The sequence below is a fragment of the Vombatus ursinus genome, unplaced genomic scaffold (genome assembly GCF_900497805.2).
Source record: "Vombatus ursinus unplaced genomic scaffold, bare-nosed wombat genome assembly UNPS02014772.1, whole genome shotgun sequence".
NCBI lineage: Eukaryota > Metazoa > Chordata > Mammalia > Diprotodontia > Vombatidae > Vombatus > Vombatus ursinus.
Window position 1 is genome coordinate 31,111,469 of NW_020954550.1, and position 27,983 is coordinate 31,139,451.

Here is a 27,983-nt window from a genome sequence, read left to right on the forward strand (position 1 = left end):
TCAGGGTCCTGGGCTCCAAGGGAAGGAAAGCTTCACATCTTCAGGGTCCTGGGCTCCAAGTGCTCCAATCCAAATCCAAAAGGATTCAGCCTTTTGGTAAATATGCTGCTAGGCTCAATAAAGACTTGTTCATTGATTAGTTTAATTGACTGACAAAAAGGTCCTCCAGACTTGACTTGATTTAATCAATCAAACAATCTGCAGCCCAATCTTTTGTTAAGTGATGGCTCAGGGTAGACTGAACTAAACAAAAGAATTGAGAATGCAAAGACTTTAATCACTCTAGTCGGATTGGAGGAGACCTGTTATTGAGACATTTAAGTATATACAAGTTGTTGAGTCTGACCCCATATGGGGTTTTCTTGGCAAAGATACTGAAGTGGTTTGCCCTTTATGTCTCCAGATCATTTTATAGATGAGGAAATTGAGGCAAATGGGGTTAAGTGCTTTGCCCAGGGTCACACAGCTAGTATATGTCTGAGGCCAGATTTGAAGTCAGGAAGATGAGTTTTTCTGGACTCCAGGCCCTACTGCTAAGTACTTACATTGTGCTTAGTACTGTGAATATAAATGCAAAAAGAGAGACAGTCTCTGCTCTCTGGATGCTTAGAGTCTAATGGGGAAAGTAATACATAAAAGGAAGCCAAAAAGAGTGAGAAATGGGTGAGTGGGGTGGGAAGGGCCTGGCACAAAATACAGAATATCCAGAGTACAACTTGGAGATGAATGAATCTACAGAAAGCTCAAAATTGATTGGACAGTCCTAATATGAAGAAATCAAGATTTCCACTCTGATAATAAAAGACTTTTTAAATACATAAACAGGCAGGATTGAAGGTAGAAATTGGTTAAGTTTATAGTTGAGAGGTGGGCATGTGGCATGATGAACAGAACCTGGTGACACCCTGCTTATCAGGAAATAGATTTTTGGGTTTTTTTTTTTTTTTTTGCTTTTTTGGTGAGGCAACTGGGGCGTTAAGTGACTTGCCCAGGGTCACACAGCTGGTAAGTGTGTCTGTCAAATGTCAAGTATCTGAGATCAGATTTGAACTCAGGTCCTTCCGACTCCAAGGCCAGAGCTCTATCCCCTGCGTCACCTAGTTGCCCCTGGGAATCGATTTTGTGTGTGTGTGTGTGGGACTACCTTACAGAATGGGAGGGTACATGAAAGTGGGGAGGGGAGCAGTGGGATAGAGGAGAGCCGGTGATGTGCCTGGGTCAAATCAAGGGCTAGCCATGAGGGGGAAGGTGACCCCTGTGGTTTCTTACAAAAAGATGAGCCTACAGAGAAGTAGATGAGAAGAGGGGAAGGATTGAAAAGAAGGGAAAAAGAAGGAGGCCTTACTTTGGTTACTTACTTGGTGGAAGGAGAGAATCTATTGATAAATGCTTCTATGGGCGTAAAGAGATATTCTATTAAGGGAGATGGGGACCACGTCCTGGGTTGGTAGGATTTGGTGCATGAAAAGACCATTTGTTCTACCTCAGGAATGGGAAGAGTTGGAAATACTGAGGGCAATTGGCATCTGGAGGAATGGACCCAGGGAGGAGATTTTGAGGCAAATGTTTGTTTATAGGTATATGATTCTCTACCCCCGCCTCAACCCCATAGCTGTTAATGGCATCCTAGAAACTTTGGTATGTTATTTCATAATTTTTTTTTAATATCACCCCAATCCCAAAGCCCATTCATATGGGACTCTGTCATTGGTGGAGATCAATGCCACACACCTATAGAGAACTCTCTTTCATCAAGGTAACTCTGCTGATCTTCAACTCCCTCACACAGATGTGGGACATTGATCTCCAAAAATAGAGAGTCACATACAAATTGGCTTTGGAATTGGGGTTATATTCACATAATTATTGTTTCTATGAATCCCCCTCTTTATTTAGAATTTCACTGTTAAGGCTACATTTAGATCTATGACTTTTGTTTGCAGTCCTTCAACTAATGACTATTTTTATTGTGTTATGGTCTATAGAGGATATATTTACTTTTTCTGCCTTTTTACATCAGCTCAAAGACCAGATTTTCATCTCTGAGAAAGATACAAGCAGTTCTAACAATTATCCCCCAGATGTCTCTCCAGAGCCTGCATCCTAAAGGAATGTGAGAACTAAGGCCCACATATGTGGTTCTGTGGAGGCCCTGTCTTGAACTGGATCCAACCTTGTGAGACCACCCATCCCATAGCAGACCCCATCCCTTTCCAGGCTGCTAAGGCTGCTAGAGCAGGAAGCCCTTCCTACCTCTTGGCAGTCCCTGTGTATTTCTAAGTCTGTGTTGATTAGCTCACTTTATCTCTCCCAGGGATGGATTTTATTTGTTCTTTCTCCATACAGTTAGTTTAGCCACTAACTGCCTTCTTATGTGACTATTGTGATAAGTACCTGAGGTAAAATGATGAAAATTTTAAAAAGCTCTTACTTAAAATTAAGCGAAAGTTTTGCAGTGGATAAAGCACTGGGCCTGAAGTCAGAGAGACTCATCTTTCTGACTTCAAATCTGGCCTCAGACACTTATTAGCTATGGGACCCTAGGCAAGTCACTTAACCCTGTTTGCCTCAGTTTCCTATCTGTAAGATGAACTGGAGAAGGAAAGGGCAAACCATTCCAGAAAACCCCAGAAGGAATCATGAAGAATTGGACGTGACAGAAAACAACAGCAACAACAACAAACTACTTCCCTGTATAATAATAGCTTCTAGAACAGTCTGGGTTCTGTGATCTAGGATGGAGAAAAATTACATCTTTATTTTCACTCACCTCTAATTTAAATTTAGCATTTCCTTTCATTATGAAAACCTGATTCTGCCAAGGGGTTCTTAGGTTTCACCAGACTGCCAAAGGGGTCTTTGACACAGAAAAGGTTAAGGACCCTTGTCCTAGTCAGTGGAGTAAAAGAAAGTCTTTAATAATTTTGTAGAGATATTGTCAGATCACTTAATGACACTAGGTGTCACTCTGTTTCACCCAATTGCAGATTAGGATGCCTCAAAAAGTGATGTTGGCTAATTATCACCCTCTGATTTTAATTGTTTGTTAATAACTGGCCAAAACATTTGAAGTAATTGTGAACTCTGACCCCATGCAGAACGACTAGGGACAACTTGCAAAACTCCTTTGTATTTTTATTGTTTAGTTGTTCAGTTGTGTCCAACTCTTTGTGACCTCATGGATCATAAGCCGGCCAGGCCCTTCTATCCTCCATTATCTCCTGAAGTCTGTCCAAACTCAAGTTCATTGCTTCCATGACAACACTATCTGCCCTTTTTATCTCCTGTCATCTCCTTTTTCTTTTGCCTTCAATCTTTCCCAACATCAGGGTCTTCTGTAATGAGTCCTAGCTTCCCATTTTATGGCCAATGCATTTAAGCTTCAGCTTCAGTGGACCCTTAGAATGTCAGGAAATCTCCCCACCCATCCCATTCCAGTGTTTGGACTTCCATAGTGAATTTAAGGCGGACATGGACTACAGTCACATTCCAGGAGCAGGGATGGATAGGCAGCGATCTGCATCATTGACGAGAACATCTGCATCTTTGAGATGACAGATCCATGGAGAATTTGAGCTAGTATTAGCAAGGCTGAGACCAGAGCTTGAGTATGGCTCTATGACTTACTTTTATCCAGTTTTAAAAATCATTTTATTATTTAATCACTTAATGATTCCATTTTTAATCATTTCAAGGATATGGAGAAGAAGATAGAGTTGGGAAAAGATGTGAAAAGATCTAGATGCTAGATTTTATTTATTTTTAATTTTTTGTATTCTGGACTTGTTTCATTTTGTAACACCTTTAATATGGTTTTTCTTTCAGAAGAGAATTTTTAATAGAGTATTACATAAAAAGATAAATACATTTCCTACCTTCTACCAGCTGACAACCTCAAGGCCTAAAATGACATTGATTATTTCTCATAAAAGCCATTTTGCTAATGGACTCTAAAGAGATAATTTTGGGTATTAAAAAAAGTTGAAAGAATCAGCCAGACCTAAATGTTTCATATTTAACATGGTAGCTAGTGGAGATTAAAACTGTTCATCAGAATGAGAAATAATTTTGTCTAACACAGTTCTAAGACTTCATGATCTCTTTAGTACAAATTGCCCTAAATACTTGAGCTATGTAATCAGAATTGGAAAATTATACTACAAGTGGTTTGAGCATTCATTTCTATGGGAAGCTAAGTTAAAAGGAATCTAGTATGGTTACAAGTGCTTTCAACAAAGCATTTTTTAAGTGTGAACATATGCATAAAAGTACAAGATCCATGGTAGTTCATTTTTTATTGTTCAAAGAGGATGGGCACCTCTGGTGTGAGGGATTACTGAGCTCTTTTCAGGGCTGCTCATCCACCTTTGATGTCTACTCATCCAACACTCACCTGTGGCTCCAAGAGGCTGTAGCATGCACAGTGGCTACACCCTGATAAAACCATCTAAGGAGGTGGATTAAACAAGGTTGAGAGTAACCTACAAGCCTCAAACCCATTGGTGAGTCAGGGGAGTGTCAACCCCAAGCATGTGAAGACTTCCCCCTTTGGAGGTGTTAAGAACAATTTGTCCCAACAGCCATGAAGTTGGCTGAAGCAGGTGCTGTGAAGCTCTTAGATCCACTGCATCCTGGGCCATTGCCAGTCATCGTGACATTTGGAAGATTCTGGAAGAGAGAGGGATGCTGATGTCTTGCACAATTCTGCTTCACTTAAATCCAATGCATAGGCAAGTGATGAGATCACTCCGTGATGTCATTGATCCTCTTCAAAGATGAAGGGTGAACAGCTGGCAAGTAAGCAAAACAACTGAAACCATGATAAAACTCTTAAACTATTTTTTTTTAATAGGAAGGCTCAGCCAGCAGTGTGAGATTCTGTGAATGTTCTGGATCGTCTCTTTCCTACACTGTAGAACTGAAGTAGGTCAAAGGAAAGGCCTGCCTATGATCCAGTCCAACATCAGCAAATCCTCCCTAGCCAAGCCAAGGTTCTATGAGCAACCAAACCCTTGCTTAGGGATGCTGACTGGATCCTAATCACCCTGGGCAGCTGCAGTATTGTCCAAGATTCCACTTCAACTTACGAATGAAGTATTAAATCAAGTAAGATGCTGTACCCATAGTTAGACTGTTTCTGAAAGCAATCAGCTACCTAGGTGGTGGCTGATGGACTAACTTCTACTTTAAAAAAAGAAGAAAAAGGGGCAGCTCGGTGGCACAGTGGATAGAGCACCGGCCCTGGAGTCAGGAGGACCTGAGTTCAAATCCAGCCTTAAACATTTGACACTAGCTGTGTGACCTGGGCAAGTCACTTAACCCCATTGCCTAGCAAAAAAAAAAAAAGATATATTCCTAATGTTGCCTAACACAAACAGTTCATTGAAATAATTCAGAACACATGTTAAAAATTTAAAAAAAAAATCAAAACAAAACAAAAAAAGAAATAATTCAGTGCATCATTTTGTACCTATACAAGGAATTCCCTACTCCCATCTTTAAGTAACATAGAAGAAACATGCTTACCAATTTTTTAATTTTTTATTTTGAATTTAATCATCAGAAAAAAGTATTTCCATACACAGAAAAGAACACAAAAAGTGGATTCTATATGAAACTATGCTTTCAATTTACATTGATTGCAGTTTATATTTTTGTAAATATTTATCCATTTCACCAACATGGCCAAATTTATTGGCATAGAGTTGGGCAAAATAGTTCCTAATTATTGTTTTAATTCCTCTTCCTTGGTGGTGGATTCACCCTTTTCATTTTTGATACTGGTAATTTGGTTTTCTTCTTTCTTTTTTAAATTAAATTAGCCAAAGATTTATCTATTTTATTGGTTTTTTTTTTCATAAAACCAGCTCTTATTTTTATTTATTAATTCAATAGTTTTCTTAATTTAAATTTTATTAATTTCTCCTTTGGTTTTCAATATTTCTAATTTGGTGTTTAATTGAGGATTTTTAATTTGTTCTTTTTCTAGTTTTTTTTAGTTGTATGCCCAATTCATTGATCTCCTCTTTTCTATTTTATTCATGTAAGCATTTAGAGATATAAAACTTCCCCTAAGAACTGCTTTCGCTTCATCCCATAAGTTTTCGTATGTTGTCTCATTATTGTCATTCTTTTGAATGAAGTTATTGATTGTTTCTATGATTTGTTGTTTGACCCAATCATTTTTTAGGATTAGATTATTTAGTTTCCAATTATTTTTTAGTCTATCTTTCCATGGCCATTTATTACATATAATTTTTATTGCATCATGATCTGAAAAGGATGCATTTACTATTTCTGCCTTTCTGCATTGGATTGTGAGGTTTTTATGCCCTAGTACCTAGTCAGTTTTTGTGTATGTGCCATGTACTGCCGAGAAAAAAGTATATTCCTTTCTATCCCCATTCAATTTTCTCCAGAGGTCTATCATACATACCTAACTTTTCTAATGTTCTATTCACTTCCTTAACTTCTTTCTTGTTTATTTTGTGGTTAGATTTATCTAGTCCAGAGAGGGGAAGGTTAAGGTCTCCCACTAGTATAGTTTTGCTGTCTCTTTCTTCCTGTAACTCCTTGAACTTCTCTAAGAATTTGGATGCTACACCATTTAGTGCATATATGTTTAGTAATGATATTACTTCATTGTCTATGGTGCTTTTTAGTGCCCAGATTAATAGAAGAGGAAGTAAAATACTTAAATAACTCCATCGCAGAAAAAGAAATTGAACAAGCCATTGATGAACTCCCTCAGAAAAAATCTCCAGGGCAGATGAATTTACAAGTGAATTCTATCAAACATTTAAAGAACAATTAATTCCAATACTATATAGACTATTTGGAAAAATAGGTGAAGGAGTCTTACCAAATTCTTTTTATGATACAAATACGGTGTTGATACCTAAACTGGGAAGAGTCAAAACAGAGAAAGAAAATTATGGACCAATTTCCCTAATGAATATAGATGCAAAAATTTTAAATAAAATATTAACAAATAGATTATAGCAACTCATCACAAGAATAATACACTATGACCAGGTAGGATTTATACCAGGAATGCAGGGCTGGTGCAATATTAGAAAAACTGTCAGCATAATTGATCATATCAACAACAAAACTAACAGAAACCACATGATCATCTCAATAGATGCAGAAAATTATTTTTTTTAACAAAATATAATACCCATTTCTATTAAAAAACACTAGAGAGCATAGGAATAAATGGAGTCTTCCTTAAAATAATAAATAGCAACTACCTAAAACCTTCAGTAAGCATCATATGTAATGGGAACAAGCTAGAAGCATTTCCAATAAGATCAGGGATGAAATAAGAATGTCTATTATCACCACTGTTGTTCAATATCATACCGGAAATGTTAGCTTTAGCAATAAGAGAAGAAAAAGAAATTGAAGATATTAGAATAGGCAAAGAAGAAACAAAGCTCACTCTTTTTTTCTTTTTTTTTTTTGGTGAGGCATTTGGGGACTTGCCCAAGGTCACACAGCTAGTATGTGTCAAGTGTTTGGTCTGAGGCCCAATTTGAACTCAGGTCCTCCTGACTTCAGGGCTGGTGCTCTATCCACTGCGCCACCTAGCTGCCCCAAAGCTCACTGTTTGCAGATGATATGATGATATACTTAGAGAATCCTAGAGAAACAAGTGAAAACTACTTGAAATAATAAACAACTTTAGCAAAGTTGCAGGCTATAAAATAAACCCACATAAATCATCAGCATTTCTATGTATTACCAACAAAGCGCAACAGCAAGAGATAGAAAGAGAAATTCCATTTAAAGATACTGTAGACATTATAAAATATTTAGGAGTCTACCTACTGAAACAAACCCAGGAACTATATGAACACAATTACAAAATACTTTTCACACAAATAAAGTCAGATCTAAATAATTGGGAAAAATATCAGTTGCTCATGGGTAGGCCAAGCTAAAATAATAAAAATGACAATTCTACCTAAGCTAATTTACTTATTCAGTGTCATACCAATCAAACTACCAAAAAATTATTTTATAGAGTTAGAAAAAATAACAACAGGATTCATTTGGAATAACAAAAGGTCCAGAATATCAAAGTAACTAATGAGAAGAAATGCAGGGGAAGGTGGCCTTGCCATTCCATATCTTAAATTGTATTATAAAGCAGCCATCATCAAAACTGCTTGGTACTGGCTGAGAAATAGAGTAGTGGATCAGTGGATTAGGTTAAGTATGCAAGACATAGTAGTCAATGACTATAGTAATCTATTATTTGATAAACCCAAAGACCCCAGCTTCTGGGATAAAAACTCACTCTTTGACAGGAACTGCTAGGAAAACTGGAAAAGAGTATGGCAGAAACTAGGCATAGATAAAAATCTCACACCATATACCAAAATAAAGTCAAAATGTGTTCATGATTTAGATATAAAGGCTGATACTCTAAGCAAACTGGGAGAGCAAGGAGTAGTTTACCTATCAGATTAATGGAGAGCAGAAGAATTCATGACCAAACAGGAGATAGAGAACATTACAGAAAAGCAAAATGGCTAACTTTGATTCCATTAAATTGAAAAGTTTTTGTACAAACAAAGCCGATGCAACCAAGATTAGAAGGAAAGTAGAAAATTGGGAACTGTTTTACAACCAATGTCTCTGATAAGGGCCTCATTTCTAAAATATATGGAGAGTTAAGTCAAATTTATAAGAATACAAGTCAAAAAAAAATTTTTTTAAAAATCTCTTTAGCCTCCATGATAAACTCAACCATAACGGTGTGGTGATGCCCTGCAAAAAAAAGAAAAAAGAATACAAGTCATATCAATGGATATGAACAGGCAGTTCTCAGTTGAAGAAATTAAAGCCATCTATAGTCATATGAAAAAAGTGCTCTAAATTACTATTGATTAGAGAAATGCAAATCAAAATCACCCTGAGGTACCACATCACACCTATCAGATTGGCCAACATGACAAACCAAGATGATAAATGTTGAGGAAGATGTGAGAAAATTGGAACACTAATGTATTGGTGGTGGAGTTGTGAAATGATCCAACCACTCTGGAGAGCAATTTGGAACTATGCCCAAAGGACTATAAAACTGTGCATACCCTTTGACCCAGCAATAGCACTTCTAGGGCTATATCCCAAAGAGATCATAAAAATGGGAAAAGGACCCACGTGTACAAAAATATTTACAGCAGCTCTATATGTGGTGGCCAAGAATTAGAAATTGAGGATTTCCCCATCAATTGGAGAATGGCTGAACAAGTTGTGGTATGTGAACGTAATGGAATACTATTGTGCTATAAGAAATGATGAACAGGCTGACTTCAGAAAAACCTGGAAAGACTTGTACTGTCTGATGCTGAGTGAAGTGAGCAGAACCAAGAGAACGTTGTACACAACAGCCACGTTGTGCGATGACTTATATTGATAAACTTAACCCTTCTCAGTAATACAAGGATCTAAGACATTTCCAAAGACCTTGTGATGGAAAATGCTATCCACATCCAAAGAAAGAACTATGGAATTTGAATACAGATCCAAGAATACTGTTCGCTATTTCTTTTCTTTTGTTTTATTTCTTCTTTCTTGTGGTTCCTCCTATTGGTTCTTTTACTTACAACATCATTAATCTGAAAATATGTTTAGTAAGAATGTAAATATATAGCCTATATCATACTGTGCACTGTCTTGAGAACAGTGGTGGGGAGAAAAATTTTAAACTCAAAAAGTATATGGAAGTGATTGTTGATAAATCAAATTAATAAAAAAAAAGAATATCATTTGGTAGGGCACAGTGGTGCATCCTATTAATTCCTGCTATTAGGGGAATCTAGTGGATTGATTCAAGTTTAGGAGAGTTCTAAGCTTCAACAGGGCTAAAGCAAATTTGGGTGTCTGCACTAAATCCAGTACTACTTAAGGATGGGTGAACCAGCCTAGGTCAGAAAAAATTGAACAAGGTAAAGTTTCTGTACTGATTGGCACTGGGGTCAGACCTTTGAGTAGCTGCTGCAGTTCCAGTTTGGGCATGATAGGGAGAACCAGTCTCAAAAAAATCAATTTGGCAACTGTGTAGAGAACAGATTGAAGAGGGGAAGGATGGAAGTAGGGAAACCAATTAAAATTATTGGAATAATCCAGATGAGATAAAAACAAAGGCCTGAACTAATTAAATTAGAGGCTGTGAGTAAAGACAGTATGATTGTTTTCAAGAGATATTGTGGAGGTAAGATTATTAAGACCTGGAACCTGTACTGATACAGAGATTAGAGAAAAAAGAGGAGTCAAGGATGATGTCAAGGTTGCAAAAGGATGGTGGTACCAAGGGAAGGTTGGAGGAGGGAATGGGTTTTGGAAAAAATATAACTAATACTTCTTGGACATGTTGAATTTAAGGTACCTTTGGATCTCTGTCCCAAATGGAGCTAGCCAACAGAGAGCTGGTAATATCAGGGAGGCTCATGGCAGAGTGGAAAGAGCTCAAAATTTGGAATCAAAGGATCTGGGTTTGAATCCTGCCTCTGCCACTTACTTTTCTGTGTGACTCTAGGCAAGTCACTTCAACTCTTTGATGTTAGTTCTTTTTATTTGGTCATTTTTCAGTCGTATCTGAGTCTTTGTGAACATTTTTTGGGGTTTTCTTGGCAAAGCCACTGGAGTAGTTTGCCATCTTCTTCTCCAGTTCATTTTACAGGTGAAGAAACTGAGGCAAACAAGTTTAAATGACTTGCCCAGGGTCACAGAGCTATTAAATACTGAGGCTGGGTTTGAACTCAGGAAGATGAGTTTTCCTAATTGCATGCCTGGCACTTTATCCACTGTGCCATCTCGCTGCCCTATGCAAGTAAATAAAGAGATAAAAAATAATACAAAGTAATTTCAAGAGGGAGAGTGCTAATAACGGGAATGACAGGCCCATGGAGAAGATGCTGTGTAAGCTGTGTTTTGAAGAAAACTAGAGATTCTTAGAAGAGGAGATGAGGAAATACAGTCCAGATATGGGGGCATATGGCACTACTTGCACAAAGGCACTGGAGTTGGAGGTGAAATGTTTTGTCTAAGGAAGAGCTGAACAAAGTGTGTGAAGGTGAGTAACATGAAATAGTGCTGGAAAGGCAGATGGGCATCAGATTATAGAAGGCTTTAAATGCCTGGCTTAAGATTTTGTATTTTATCCTAGAGGCAACAGGAAGCCACTGAAGATTTTACAGTGGTGAAGGAAATTGGTCAATCAGATTTGTATCTTTTCTTTTTTTAAAAAATTAATTTATTTTGAATTATCAATAATCACTTCTATAAGCTTTTGAGTTTTAAATTTTTCTCCCCTTTCCTACCCACCCCCCTCCCCAAGACTGCATGCAATCTGATATAGGCTACAAGAGGAAACAAAACACAGTAGAAGAAGAAAAAAAGCAAATAGTATTCTTTGATCTGCATTCAAACTCCATAGTTCCTTCTTTGCATGTGGATAGCATTTTCCATCATAAGGCCTTTGGAGATGTCTTAGATCCTTGTATTGCTGAGAAGGGTTGAGTCTATCAATATTAGTCATCGTACAACGTAGCCGTTACTGTGTACATTGTCCTGGTTCTGCTCACTTCACTCAGCATCAGTCCATACAAGTCTTTCCAGGTTTTTCTGAAGTCAGCCTGTTCATCATTTCTTTTTTTTTGGCTAGGCAACGGGGTTAAGTGATTTGCCCAGAGTCACACAGCTAGTAAGTGTTGTGTATCTGAGGCTAGATTTGAACTCAGGTCCTCCTGACTCCAGGGCCAGTGCTCTACCCACTGCACCACCTAGCTGCCCCTATGTTCATCATTTCTTATAGCACAGTAGTATTCCATTACATTTATATACCACAACTTGTTCAGCCATTCCCCAAATGATGGGCATCCTCTCAATTTCCAATTCTTTGCCAACATAAAAAGAGCTGCTATGAATATTTTTGTATATGTGGGTCCTTTTCAGATTTGTATTTTAAAAATATCACTTGGTAATTTATAGAACATTACTAAATTATATTCTTAAAATATATTATACATAATATATATACTATATATTAAATATAAAATATACAAATCTGAATTAAGTCAAATTTATAAGAATACAAGTCACTCCCCAACTGATAAATGGTCAAAGGATATGAACAGGCAGTTCTCAGATGAAGAAATTAAAGCCATCTATAGTCATATGAAAAAATGCTCTAAATCACTATTGATTAGAGAAATGCAAATCAAAACAACGCTGAGGTACCACATCACACCTATCAGATTGGCCAACATGACAAACCAAGATGATAAATGTTGAGGAAGATGTGAGAAAATTGGAACACTAATGTATTGGTGGTGGAGTTGTGAAATGATCCAACCACTCTGGAGAGCAATTTGGAACTATGCCCAAAGGACTATAAAGCTGTGCATACCCTTTGACCCAGCAATAGCACTTCTAGGGCTATATCCCAAAGAGATCATACAAATGGGAAAAGGACCCACATGTACAAAAATATTTATAGCAGCTCTTTTCGTGGTGGCAAAGAATTGGAAATTGAGGATTTCCCCATCAATTGGGGAATGGCTGAACAAGTTGTGGCATATGAATGTAATGGAATACTATTGTGCTATAAGAAAAGATGAACAGGCTCATTTCAGAAAAACCTGGAAAGACTTGTGTGGACTGATGCTGAATGAAGTGAGCAGAACCAAGAGAATGGTGCACACAGTAACAGCCACATTGTGCGATGACTAACTTTGATTGGCAATGCAAGGATCTAAGACATCTCTAAAGGTCTCATGATGGAAAATGCTATCCACATCCAAATAAAGAACTATGGAGTTTGAATACAGATCGAAGCATACTATTTGCTATTTTTTTTTCTTCTGTTGTGTTTTGTTTCCTCTTTCTGGTGGTTCCTCCTATTAGTCTAATTCTTCCTTACAACATCACTAATGTGAAAATTAATAGGAATGTATATGGATAGCCTATATCATATTACCTACCGTCTTGGGAGGGAGGTGGGGAGGGAGCAGGAGAAAAATTTTAAACTCAAAAGCTTGTGGAAGTGATTATTGATAATTCAAAATAAATTAATTAAAAAAAAGAAAAAGGAAAGTAAATGATGTTAAAAAAAGGAAAAAAATTACATAGATTGCTTTAAAAAACAGTATAAATACATTCTACACATTACTTTCAAAATTGTCTTGCTTGTCTGTGTTTTCTTCTGAATTTCCTTCTGTGCATTTTTACAGGTGTTATGACAACCATCTTGGGGTCAGGGAATCACTACTGCTAATACTCCTTTTCTGTTAATCTCTCCACCCTAAAAATTAACTCAAAGAAAGAAAGGGGGAGGGGCAAAAGGAGGAAATGGTGGCAGGAAACCCTGTAATAAATAATCACAGCCAAAGAAAATAATACACATAGTGGATATGTCCAATAATGCATGCATCTGCACTTTGTGTCCATCCCCACTCTCTGTCAGGAGATGTGTAACATACCTCATCATAGGTCCTCCAGAGACATTGTTGGTCATTGCTTTGATTAGAGTTATTTAGCCTTTCAAAGTTGTTTTTATTTATAATGTTGTTGTCTCTGTAGAAATTGTCCTTTGAATTCTGTTCACTTTACTTTTTGTCAGTTCATATTACTTAGGATTTTTCTGAAAATTTTTTCATCATTCTTACAGCACAAAAATATTCCCTTGCATTCATAAACTACAATTTGCTTACCCACTCCTCAGCTATCTAAGAGGCAATCTAAGGCACCACCTCTTAGATTCTAATTTTTTTCTTTTCTCCTCCATCCCCTTTTCAGGATCAGGAAGTTTGTTTTGCTTATGACTATTCCTTCTCATCTATTAACCTTTCTTTTAATTGACCCCTCTCCCCCTTCCCTGCCACCTCATCTCCAGTTGTTTCTCTGTTGAATTTAATGTATTTCCACACTGAACTGTTTGTGTGTATGTATTCTGGGGGAAGTTTTCACATCTTGGGGTAGACATCCTTCTAACTCACTGAGGTGTTTGAGGCTTGTAGGTTACCCTTAACTTGGTTTAACCCACATGCTCACATAGTTTTACTAGGGTGTGGTCTCTCTGCATGCCACAGCTTCTTGGAGCCTCAGGTGAATGTTGGATGAGAAGTGGACACCAAAGGTGGATCCTTATACTAGAGGTGCTAGTCCTCCTGAACACCTGTTCACTCCTTTGAAGATATTAAAGTTCTGAAGGGTCACTTGTTTCTTCTTCCCCATTAGAACCTTAGAACATCATATACAGCTCCTTGTAATTGCTTGAATAAATTGACCTTCCGTTTGTCTCAGGACATTTATGTTTGTTTGAATGGGTGAAAAAGCATCTATTAAGTGCTCACTAAGTGCAAAACACTGTGCTAAGTGATAAACAGATTTGTGAGAGTGAATTCCAGGTTTTAGGGGAAATATTTTATAGCTATTCTTATTCTAACATCTTGGTAAAAGCTTTTACTTTGAGTTGATTTTGTCAACTGACTGACAATTGAATGTTTATTCAAGTAGTGGCTCTTAGGTAGTACTACTGAGAGAATAAAAGAAACCATTTGAGACGATAAAATCAGAGATTGTTGGGAACAAAACCTTGGGAAACACCACCTACAGTAAATGAGTAGGAGATTGTGTGTGTGATTTGTCCTTTGTTCTCCAAGGGGACCATGATGTCAGGCAGATGATGACATGACTTGCAATTAACTTTGATTTGAATGTGTAAAGTCACCAGCCTCACTTTCTCTAGACATCTGGGTCCAGTGGCCAGATATCAATCAGGACAACTGGACACGGCCCAGAATGCAGTGGGAGACCTTGGCCCCTTTAAGCTAAGGTCTTTTCAGGTTCTCACTTTGAGTGAGGCAAAGCCCATTCAGTGAATAGACCTTTTTTTTTTTTTTTTTTTTTTTTGCTTTTTGCTAGGCAATGGGGTTAAGTGACTTGCCCAGGGTCACACAGCTAGTAAATGCCAAGTGTATGAGGCTGGATTTGAACGCAGGTCCTCCTGACTCCAGGGCCGGTGCCCTATCCACTGCACCACCTACCTGTCCCGAGATGGCTCCTTCAACAACAACAACAAAAAAAGTCAAACTGGCAGGGGAGACCCTCAGGGTTGCTGGCTAAAAGAGAAAGTTACTATTTATATTCACTCTGAGCCTGGAGGGCCTAAAAAATAACCATTAAGTGGTACTTGGGCAGGGACCTATTGTTTTCCAATCCATGAAATCTGGAGTGGGAGTGAATAGGGTTTAAGGCTTGGTCTTTGAGAAAAAAATATAGCCAGTAAACCCCAAGTTAATAGGTAGCTTTCAGCCATTAAAATTTACCTTTCTTTGGGCAGACAATCCTCAGGTAAGGGGAGGAGAGAGGAAAGGGGAGGGGAGAAGAGAAAAGTGGGGAAGAGAGGGGAGAAAAGGATGAGCTGAGTTGCCCAATTGGAACTGGCCAGCTGGGACCCTATTCAGGTGGCTTGGACTTCTCACAGGTTGTGGTTTGTCCTCTGTTCTCAATGAGGACAATGACATCAGGGAGATGATGACAAGACTTGCAATTGACTTTGATTTGAGTGAGGGAGGGCTGTGCAAGGTCACCAGCCTCACTTTCTCCTCCAGAGCCCAATAGGAGATAGATGATGAAGGGGAGAGAACTACTTGGTCCTGTCTCCCATCCTCCAGAGTACTATGAAGACTGAATATGGAATCAACATAGAGTGGTGGTTTCAGCTCCTATAGCTAGTCACTACAAACCTAAGGGGTCTAGAGCTATAAATGGAGGTTGGAGGCATCAGAGGAATCTATCTGGAAATATTCATCATAAACAATTCATGTTCCAGCCATCCAGTGAGGTGGGAATCATGCTCAGTAACAGCCCTGTAGCCTTGTCGCATGATGGCCAGGGATGTGATATATTAGAAGATAACCTCCTATGAACAAGCATTCAGCTCCCAATTTCTGAGTTTCTGGAAGCACAGGCCTCCTGTATCTTTAGTGCTTTGAGGCTTGGCATCTGTGATCTCAATGAAAGGGAAGGGAATAAGCATTTGTATAGACCCTACTGTATACAGGCACTGTGCTAAACACTTGACAAATATTATCATTTAATCCTCACAACAATCCTATGAGGTAGGTGTTGTCATTATCACCATTTTACGGTTGAGGAAAATGAGGCACATAGAAATGAAATGGTTTGCTCTGGGTCACACAGCTAGTGTCTGAGGTTGAATTTCAACTCCGGTCTTTTTGACTCTAGGCCCAGTACACTGTGCCTTTAGCTGCCCAATGAGATCTTTGACTGCTCAAAAGATTATCAGTTTACCCATCTCCAATAGAAAAACAAAGGGCATAAGGAATGTATTCTGATCAGATTATGACATGGAATTAGACAGCCATCTCCATGATTAATTAGTTTATCAGTGCATAGGTCTTGTATAGGGTCTTCAGATGGGTAATAACCTAGTCCTAGAGAATTGAATAGAAGAAGAAGAGACTGGGCTGGATCAAATTTGAGAAATTATATGGCATTTTGATGATCTTAAGCTGCTTGCTTCCACAAAAGCCTATCTTTAATGCCAATATTCTTCAGGTGAGAGGTAGTGATGAGATGGGCATCAGTAAGACTTGGTTCAAGTCTTACTTCTGATACATACTAGCTGTGTGACCATAGATGAGTTACTTACTTCAATGCTCTAGGCTGATCTAAGACCATGAATTACAGATGAAGTATCAGGAGCTATCAGTGGAGTCCATTTCCACACCAGGAGTTTTCTACATTGACAAAAGCCCAGTAATGATTACTAACATTTACATAGTGTCTCCTATATGCCAGACACTATCCTAATTGTCTTATGTTTATTATCTCATTTGATTATCACAACACTGGGAGGTAGGTGCCATTATTATCCCCATTTTACAGATGAAGAAACTGAGGCAAATATAGTTCAGAACAGCTGTTAAGTGACTGAGGCTAAATTTGAACTTCTCTTCCTGGCTAGAGTTAGGTGACTCAGTGGATAGAGTGCTGGGCCTGAAGTCAGGAAGACTTATCTTCCTAAGTTCAAATCTGGCCTTGGATACTTCTTAGTGGTGTGACTCTGGGCAAGTCACTTAACCCTGTTTGCCTCAGTTTCCTCATCTGAAAAATGACTTAGAGAAGGAAATGGCAAACCGCTCCAGTATCTTTGCCAAGAAAACCCCAAATGGGGTCATGAAGAGTCAGCCATGACTGAAAAAAGACTGAACAACAACAAAAAACCAAAAACTTTCTGATTCCAGGCCCAGTGCTCTTATCTACTACTGTACCACCTAGCTTATTCAAACATGGCTGGAGCCTTTTCTGGTCCCTCTAGATGCTATTGCCTCCCTCTCAAGTTACCTTATCCCAGGTAACATATATGTATGTATGCATGTATATTTGTATACATGTACATATACATATGCATACGCATAAGTAAATATTTATATATGTGTTTTATTTTGCATATATTCACATATGTGTATGTGTGTATGTACATATATACATACATAAATATATTGTTGTTGTTGTTTGTTTGTTTTTTTTGCTTTTTGGTGAGGCAGCCTCACCTCCTGACTCCAGGCCAGAGCTCTATCCACTACAACACCTAGCTGCCCCATATATATATATATATATATATGTATTTTAATATACCTATACATATATGTGAATATATACAAAAATAAAATACATATATAAATATGTACTTATATGTATGCATATGTGTATGTACATGCCTCCCCAGTTAGAACATAAGGTCTTTGAAAGCAGGAATTGTTTTGCTTTTTGTCTTATTTTCAGCACTTAGAACAGTGCTTAGTACATAGTAAGTGCTTAATAATGCTTCTTGATTCATTGATCAAGGGGATAATGGATCAACATCCTGGAAGAAACAGGGATGAAAAGGATGGTGGTGGATGGAAGGATTCTTAAATCGAGGCAGGCAGGAAGAATGAGAGGATGGGTAAAGGTGTAAAGAGAAGAGAAACTGAGGAAGATTACACTTGATTCCTGCAATTATTTTGATCAAGTATTAAACCCAATCATCCTCTGAGAGATGGGATTGAAAATGTTTTTGGGACCATAGAAATAGTTGCACATTAGCTGGAGTACTGTCTTTTCACTCCATGGAGAAACATGGTCAGACAGTTGATTATCAGTCTCCGCAGGTAAAAAAAAAAAAATCCTGTTCATATTAATTCATTATATAAGAAACTTCCTGGCAAGGTCTTGTCTTATTTATTAAAAAGGCAGCGTAGCGTAACTGCTAGTGTGTTGAACTCAAAATCAGGAAGACTTAGTTTTCAGTCCCACTTCTGATACTTGCTAACTATGTGACTCCCAACAATTCACCAAACTTCTCTGGCCCTGCTTTCTTCAGCCAGGTAGTGTAACATGTTCAACTTGGGATCAGAAAGACCTGAGTTCAAATCCAACTGGCCTCAGACACTTACTAGCTGTGTGATCCTGGGCAAGTCACTTAACCTCCCGTCTCCTTTTTCTCAACTGTAAAATGTGGATAATAATAGTACTTTTTTTTTTTTTTTTTTTTACTGCAGCGTTGTTATAAGGATCAGATGTTAGTGATGAGTCATGTTGACTCTTCCTGACCTCATTTGGGGTTTTCTTGACAAATATACTGGAGTGATTTGCTATTTCCTTCTCCAGCTCATTTTGCAGATGAGGAACTGAGGCAAACCAGGTTAAATGACTAGCTCAGGGTCACCCCAGCTAGTAAGTATATGAGATGAGATTTTAACTCAGGAAGATGAATCTTCCTGTTTCTAAGCCCAGTGCTCTATCCATTGTGCCACCTAGCTGCCCCAAAGATCAGATATTTGTAAACCACTTATTGTAATACCTAGCACATAGTAGGCATTTAAATATTTGTTTCCTTCCTTCCTTCATCTATAATGTAGGAAGTGAGTGTAAATAGTAATTGTTTCTGTTCTGGCCAGAAACCCTGAGGGTCTTCGCCTCTCAGACTGATTTTTTTTTTTGACTAGGTAAAAGAGGCCATTTTTTGGCCTTATGTCTTACCTAGCTTTAATTACTAAATGGGTGTCTTTTTCTCTCTCCCCTCCTCTCTCTCTCCCTCCCTCTTTCTGTCTCTCTCTCTATGTCTCTGTCTCTCCCTCCATCTCTTTCCCCTTTCCCGCCATCTCTCTCTCTCTCTGTCTCCCCCTCCCTCTTTCTCTTCTCTCCCTCCTCTTTCTCTCTCTCTCTCTATCTCTCTCTCACCAAATCCACCTCTGAGCTCACACAGGTGGAAAGTATTGATCTCCACCAATGAGGACAGAGTCCCATACCAGCGGGCTTTGAGACTGGGGTTACACATGCAAGATATATACACATTAGATGGAAGGTGATGTCAGAAGGAAGGCCCTAGCAGTAAGGGAAGCAGGAAAAGCCTTATCCCACAAGGTGAGAGTCAGACAAATTGAGACCTGGGAAAGACCTTAGTTTAAAAAGGCCAAGGTCTCCCATTGCATCTGGGGCCATTTCTGGTTATTTTGATCTGTGTCTTGCCGCTGGACCTAGATGGTTGTGGAGAAGTGAGGCTAGTGACTTCGTACAGGCCTGTCCCACTGATATCTAATTCATTTGCAAATCAAGACATCTCCTTATTGATGTCATTGGTCCTCTTGGAGAATGACGTACAAACAGCAATGACAAGGGATAATAGTAGCTATTGCACCTTTCTGGATTTTTTACATAATATGTAGAAAGTATTTTTCAGACTTTAAAGTGTTGCATAAATGTAACAATAGTACATGTATAAATGAAATCACAGGCTCAGTTCCTAACCCTATAAAGGTCAGTTATTATTTTGTCTTTTCTTATTCTAGAAGTGAGAACCAGGTTTCCCCAGAACTAAGCAACTATTGTGTCATGTCTTCGAAGGATGAACAAGAAAAAAAAAATTTTGAGATCCAAGAAAGGAAGTCCTACAGCGCAGGAAGAATTGGAAGAAAGGATCTCTTCACAATCTGTTTGCTGCCCAAACAGATTCTGCTGAATTAAATTGTGATCCACAGACACATATATATATATACATTACAAAAAAACACATTTATGAAAGAAAACATCAAATGACATTGTCTAGTTGTCTAGCTTTCCTCTCCCTGGTGCCTAGAATCCCCTTCACCTTTGGGCTTCCCTGACTGCCCTCAAGACTCAACCCAAGTGCCACCTTGTGGGATGAGGCCTTTCCTGCTTCCCTCGCTTCTGGGGCCTTCTGTCTGAGATCACCTTCCATCTGATGTGTATATATCTTGCATGTGTAACCCCAGTCTCAAAGCCCATTGGTATGGGACTCTCCTTATTGGTGGAGATCAATGCTTTGCACCTGTGTGAGATGAGGGGTGGAGTTGGTGAGGGAGAGAGAGAGGGAGACAGAGACAGAAACAAGGAGAGAGAGAGAGAGAGAGAGAGAGGGGGGGAGAGGGGGGAAGGGGGGGGGGACAGGGGGGGAGGGGGGGGGAGAGAGGTTTGAGTTGCTTTGGGTGCTCCTCTCATATCTTCCCAGTCTTTCCTTTCAACAACCTGAAGTGAGATTGGCCTCTTTAATCTCTTTCATCTCCTTTCTCAAAGGTGGAAGCCAGAAGCGCTCTAAGTTACTTGAAGCTTGATGAGAGCTGAAGAAATCTCTCTCTCTCTCTCTCTCTCTCTCTCTCTCTCTCTCTGTGCCCCTGTCTTTTCTCTCTTTCAGTCTCTCACTTCCTTTCCCTCTTTTCCTCCCTCCAACTCTGCCCCACCTCTCACTCAGGCATAAGTCATTGATCTCTATGAGTCCTCTATGAGGACTCCTCTATGAGGACTCCTCTATGAGGACTCCTCTATGAGGACTCCTCTATGAGGACTCCTCTATGAGGACTCCTCTATGAGGACTCCTCTATGAGGAGTCCCATACCACTGGACCAGGTTAGCACAAGGCTCTGGAGGAGAAAGCAAGGCTGGTGACTGCACGGCTCTCCCTCACTTAAATCCAATTCACTTGTGCCTCCTGGCATCACTTTCCTGATGTCACAGTCCTTTTCGAGGAGGAAGGACAAACCCCAGCAGCAGCAGCAGCAGTATAGATTCATAGTTGTTTGCATATCATCCTCCCCATTAGAATGTAAGCACCTTGAGGGCATGGGCCATGTTTTTGCCTTTCTTTGTATCTCCTGGTCGTAGTACTGTACCTGTCACAGAGTAAGCACTTAATAAATGCTTGTTGATTGATTGACCCACTCTCCTAGGAAGCGTGAGTAACTTGGGTTCTATTTTAATCCCTGAAAACAATGGATATTACCTTCAGAAATGTTGGCTACTAGGATACTGAGACTCTCATGTTAGAAGATAACAGCCAATGACAGTAGGGAAGAATTATTGTAATTAACTCCTTCTCTCCTAGGAAGTACAGGGCCTGTGTCCCTGTTGGTATCCCAAGGACCCCAGAGGGGAAGATTTATATCCATGTACTAAAAAGGCTGTTTGTTGGTCTCACCTTGCAGCAATCACTCAACCAGGCTGCAGGACATGAAGTCAGTAGCTTGTGCTCAGGCAGCCAGGGCACAGTGTGACCTGCCAGGGATTAACAGCCTCGTAAACAAAACCTGTGACAAAGAATAGAGTGTGGTTCCTTCAGCTGACTGGGAGCCAACAACCCCTTCCACATTTCCCCAGGGTCAAGGTGGGGGTGGTGAGGGTGGAGGGACTGGGACAGTGGCTGACCGCACTGGAAATGAGGAACCCTGACTTGGGTTGAGTGTGTCCACGGGTCTGAGGATTACAAAGGAGAGAGATTTCATTCTCTGGGTGGTGTGATTTCAGTTTCATTTTTATCATCTTTTATGCCCAGCACGTAGCACACTGTCCAACGCCTTTTGTTTTTGGTTGGAGGTGGGGACTGATTTCTTTTCATCTAGACCACTTGTGAGGAAACTTTTTCTACCAAGGCAGATTGGCCCTCTTCTACAGTTTACAGTCTTAAAGTTGTTACCTGGGTCCCTGAAAGGTTAAGTAACTTGTCTAGGGTCACACAGCCAGTATGGGTCAAAAGAATGACTTAAACCTAGGTCTTCCTGACTCCAAGACTGCCTCTTTGCCCACTATGCCATCTACCTCTAACTTGGCACATAATAGGTATTTAAGAAAGGCTTATTGATAGATGGACTGGCCATGTAGTCCAGTTGTACCATATACCAGATGCAACAGATACTTAAAAAGGTGTGTGTAAATTGAGTTTTGTCATAGTTTTTTCTTTGTAGACTGAATGAGTTTAAATATACTAGGAAGACCAAATATTTAATGAAATCCTGTTGTGGATCCTTTGGGAAAGTGAAGAATCCTTTTGTAATGGAAGCTTCACTCCTATGTTTTTTAAAATCAATTTTTATTTCCATGTATCAGTTCTTTTTAAAATAGATCCCACCTATATCTCACTCAGGCCTTATAGAAGAGAGAAATTCTCTCTGCCTGTTCAGTTCAATTCAACAAAGATGAATTGAACGCATACCATGTTCAATATACTCTGGGAGGCATGTTGAACATAAAAAAATAAATCAGACACAGTCTGTGCCCTTGAGGAGATAGAACAGTGATAAAATAGAACACAGTCATAAAATGAAGTAAAACATGAAAAATTTCCAAGTGAGACATAAGCAAAGCATCAGGGTATAAGAGGTCAGGAAAGAAGTAAGTATTTTGAAGGCCAGCATATTGGACTTACATGGATATAGAGTTTATATACATACATCTAGAACTGGGGAGGGTGCCATGGGGGCAGTCCAGTCCAACACCCTCATTTTGTAAATAAGGAAACTGAAGCCCGAGAAGTTTATGTGTCTTGCTTAAGACCATCCTGGTAGTAAGTATCCATGGTAGGATTTGAACCCAGATCTTTTGACTCCAGAGTCTGTGTTCTTTTCTGTGGACCACACTGCTGCTTCTTAGTTGCCTGGGTGGCTTGGCCCTGTTGCTCTTTCTTTGAAGCCAGGTCCTCTGCCTTCTCCTCTAGCTCTTGCAAAAGCCTTCACTGATAATGTCTTCATTAAGGAAGCCTTCAAATAATATGTAGTTAGCTGAGTCTATACTTTATACTTATCACTATTAAGTTTGATTTTCCTAAATTTTTGTTGATGTTTTGTTGAAATCCAGGATTATCCTTATCTACCAACCTGATAACCCCTTCAAAAAAGGAAACGAGTTTAGTCTGACATAACTATACCTTAGTGAAGAAAGGCTGGTCTTTGTTATCACTTTTTGAGATATTTACTCATCTATTCTTTTGATAGCACATTTTAGAATTTTGCCCCAAATAAAATTTAAGCTCAATTGCCCTATAGTTTGTAGACTGTACTTCTCTTCTTTTGAAAATAAGGACCACATGGGGGCAGCTCGGTGGCACAGTGGATAGAGCACTGGCCCTGAAGTCAGGAGGTCCTAAGTTCAAATCCAGCCTCAGACCAAACACTTGACACTTACTAGCTAGTTCTTTCTGAATGGGTTTATATAGTTTGTATGGGCCTGAATTCGGTAAAGCAAAAAAAAAATAATTCCTCATTGATCATATCCAAATATATGTGTGTGTGTGTGTGTGTGTATAATATACACACATATATATACATATATATACACACATTATATATATCCACAAATATCCAAATATATATAATATATAATCATATACACATCTGTATATTTCTGCTCCCTGATTCTAAGACATCTCTTTCAGTAGGCATGTAGCTATGGACTCTTTGAAATCTATTCTCCCAGATCTGGGGTGCAAGCCAAATTGTGCCTGTTTTCCTCTCTTCTTTTTTGATATTCTAAGATGGAGTCTTCATTTCTTTCCAAGAGTCCAACCATTTCTGCTTCAGCAGCCAGTTTCTCCTGGTGGGTCAGAACATCAAGCTTAGATGTAGTCCCTAATCATCTGTCTTCTGTGATTGTGGATGGTCACTGTGTTGGCTAAAAGTTTTTAAGTCTTTCAAAGTTGTTTGTCTTTATAATATTTTTGATATGGTATAAATTGTTCTCCTGATTCTGTTCATTTCACTTTGCCTCGATTTATACAAGCGTTCTAAGGTTTCACTGAAACCATCACTTTCATCATTCTTTGAAGTATGACAGTATTCCATTACCTCCCCATACCACAATTTGTACAGTTATTCCCTAACTGATCGACACCCCTTAGTTTTCAGCTCTTTGCCACCACAGGAAGAATTGTCATAGATATATTTGTACATGTAGGTCTTTTTCTTTTTCCTTTGATCTTTGATAAGATGGTAGTGGTACTGCTGGGTCAAAGGGTAGATATAGTTGAGTAACTTTTAGGACATAGTTCCAAAGTACCTTCTAGAATGACTGGACCAATTCAGAGCTCCACCAACAGTGCATTGATATACCTGTTTCCCTACAACCCCTACAAAATTTATCTGGACCAAAATTTATCTTTTTATCCCCCCAAAAGAGAAGAGGATACAGTTCTTGTAGGATCTTGTCATACTTTTATATTCCTACTCTATACACACCCTTTATAAAACATAATTTGGTCAATCTATGTGCACCCACATTGTACCTTTTATCTTCATTAAAATAGCTTCATTTGTGTTTTCGTATTTTTATTCTTAAAACCTATCCATTCCTTCTAGGTTAATTTTTCTTGCAGAATTTTAGTCCACAGCATCTTAACTCTTCTTTCTATGGATTTTTTTGAAATCTATTCTCCCAGATCTGGTGTGCAAGCCAAATTGACCCTGTTTTTCCTCTCCTCTTTCTTGATATTCTAAGATGGAGTCTTCATTTCTCTCCAAGAGTCCAATCATTTCTATTTCAGCAGCCAGTTTCTCCTGGTTGGTCAGAATATCAAGCTTAGACTAGTCCATCCGGTCATGTCTTGTTATTTATTTATTAAGACAGACAGAAATTCCCTTAACTGATTCAGACTGGCAACTGCTCAGCACTTTCTAATCTCAGAGCTTTGCCCAGGGCACTGACAATAGAAGCAATTTGCCCGGGTCACGGGACTAGTATATAAGGGAGGCTAGACTTGGACTTACAGTCTTCCTGCCTCTGAGGCTGGCCTCCTACCCACTATATCACATTGCTTCTGCCTGTTATAACAGCTCATAGTTTACAGTGGTGTGCTGGGGTCAGCTTGAATCGGCTCACAGAGCCAATTGTTCAATTTTCAGTGTGAACACTTACACCATGGAAACATTACAAGTCAGGGCTTGGTTTGTTACCTTGTTGATTGTCTAGACTTAAGAAAATGATGAAGGAAATTTTGATAATTCAGATTAAATTTTAAAATGTCATACATTTTTGGGAGAGCAGGTTATTAAACATTTACTTGCACATCCCTGAATTTATTTAGTACTTTAAGATTGATAGGAAACTTCTTGCAACAATGACAACCAGAGTGCAAGTATGATTATTTTACCCTTTAAAGATAGAAAACTTGAAATGACCTGTTTATAGTCCCATAGCTAGGAAGCATCAGAGTCTAGGCTCAAACCTAGATCCTCCATCTTGGAACCCACTGTTCTTTCCACTAAGCAATGTGGCAAATCCATTTTGTTAGTAGTTTCTGTGATAATTTAATTAATTTAGTTAAATAGTCTTAAAATTTTAATTAGTTTCAACTAATGTATAATGCCTGCTCTTTTCATTCCTTTCTTGTGGGTAGGTCAGGCTAGAGACATTTAGCAAGTTTTCTTGGGTCCTCACTATTACAGACTCATTGCAATCCAGAAGTCAGGTAGGTGGTTCAGTGGATAGAGTTCTGGGCTTGGAGTCAGGAAGACCTGAATTCAAATCCAGCCTCAGACACTTACTAGCTATGTGACCCTGGACAAGTCATTTCACTTCTGTTTGCCTCAGTTTCCTCAACTATAAAATGGGGATAATAATAGCACCTACCTCCCAGAGTTGTTGTGAGGATCAAATTAGATAATAATTGGGGTTTTTTTTATTTTTTATTTTTTTTTCAAATTAGATAATAATTGTAAAGCATAGTGCTTGGATCATAGTAAGCACTATATAAATATAAACCCATATCTTCATCCTCTTCTCCCACCAAAGTCAGCATAACAGAGGAGTTAGAGAGAGTCTCTTGTGCATTGAGATCTTCGTTTTTCTGCTGTTACAAATGACCTTGAGTCTTCTTGGCAGCTAGGTGGCATACAGATCTTGGAAAGCTGGAGTTCAAATTCTCCCTCAAACACTACCCAGAACCCTGGGTAAGTCATTTAACCTAAATGGGGATAATAAAATACCTCACAGGGTTGTTGTGATGATCAAATGAGTTAACACATGTAAAGCACTTTGTAAAACTTTAAAGTGCAGGGCAGCTAGGTGGTGCAGTGGGTGCTGCTCAAGAGGACCAATTTCAAATCTGGCCTCAGACACTTGACACTTACTAGCTGTGTGACCGTGGGCAAGTCACTTAACCCCATTGCCTAACCAAAAAAAACAAAACAAAACCAAAAAACAAAAAAACCCAACAACTTTAAAGTGCTTAATACATGCTATTATTTTTATTATTTTGTGATATTCAACTAAATAGACAAAGGATAGACCTAGAGGTAAGGACTCTGAACTTCACCTGCTTCTTCACCTGCCTTTATGATGGCCCTTTGAGCTGGATCAGGCTTTTTGGGAAATTGTTAAGTAAGCAAAATTTGTCTTCAGTGACCCCTCTCCCCCAGGTTCCTATTTTGTGGCCATTTCCCCTATTTAGGGATATCTTATTTCCCTTACACCTTCATCACCCCAAGATGTCCAGTGCACTTTATGCTATCTTCCCATCTATTCTCTCTCTCTCTCTTTTTTTTTTTTCTTTTTTCATTTAAAACATTTATTTTAACAAACAGTTGAATCCTCGAGATGAACTCGATGCTGCATCAGCTGCTCTCTTGGGTTTGGGTGTTGTTTCTTCACGGAATTCATTCTTGAATCGGTGATAGATAATTTTTAGGTGCCTCATTTGACCAGTACCAGTGGTGTTGCGTCGCTTAGCCTTTGCACTCCAATTATACTTTCTCTTGCGTTTAGCAGGATATCCACATTTGCCACATGTTGACTTCTGAAGATGGTATTCCTTAGAACCACAACGTCGGCACAAAGTGTGCGTCTTATTCTGGCGCTTACCAAATGAAGACGATCCCTTTGTCATCTTCCTCCTGCCACCAGGACCAAAAAGAAAGCTTTCCATCTATTCTCAGACCCATCATTTCTGCTAAACTATGGTGATTCATAGGATCATAGATTTTGAGCTGGAAGGGATATTAGAGATCACTTACTTCAGTACTCTTATTTTAAAGTTAAGGAAACTGAGTCCCAGAGATGGGAAATTATTTATCCAGGATCATTTATACTTCAGTGGATTCATGATGTCAACCTTGTGAGTACTCTCTTCATTTCCTTCACTGGTACAGGCTGGAACTCATCTATACCTTTTCATCCTGTGCAGTTTTTGTTAATCAATTAATGAACAAGCATTTATTAAGCCCCTACTATGTACTGGGTATGATGCTAGGCACTGGGAACACAAAGACAAAAATCTTAACTGTTCCTGTCCTCAAGGAGTTTATATTCTATTCCTGTCCATGTTTTTCCACAGATCATCCATAGAAGATCCATCCAAATATGCTGGAATCCTTTCTCTAAGTCCTTTTACATTTCATGGGTACAATACTTATCCCTGGTTGTTGCTATATATCTGCTTCATTCCCTGATCGTACATTTCCTATATGATATCTCTTGTGAAAAAAAGCAAGGCATAGTAGACAGTGAGCAAGCCCTGGATTCTAATCCCACCTCTGACACATATTGGCTGTGTGACTCTGAGCAAGTTGCAATCTCTCAGTGCCCTAGCTAATGCTCTAAGATTCTAGTTTGTAGAGAAGGGGCTGAAGAGATTGGGTAGAGAGAGTTTCTTCATCCAGGTGTTGCCTATACAAATGAAA

General features: G+C 38.9%; 1 protein-coding gene across 1 annotated transcript; it reads right to left on the reverse strand.

Moving 5' to 3' along the window:
- LOC114044143 (60S ribosomal protein L37-like) lies at positions 1 to 27,190 on the reverse strand. Its single transcript, XM_027863451.1, has 4 exons — positions 26,887 to 27,190; positions 21,518 to 21,594; positions 4,394 to 4,447; positions 1 to 108 (listed from the first exon to the last, which is right to left on the reverse strand). The coding sequence occupies exons 1-4, from the start codon at positions 27,188 to 27,190 to the stop codon at positions 1 to 3; spliced, it is 543 nt and encodes a 180-aa protein (XP_027719252.1).
- Positions 27,191 to 27,983: the final 793 nt, after the last annotated feature.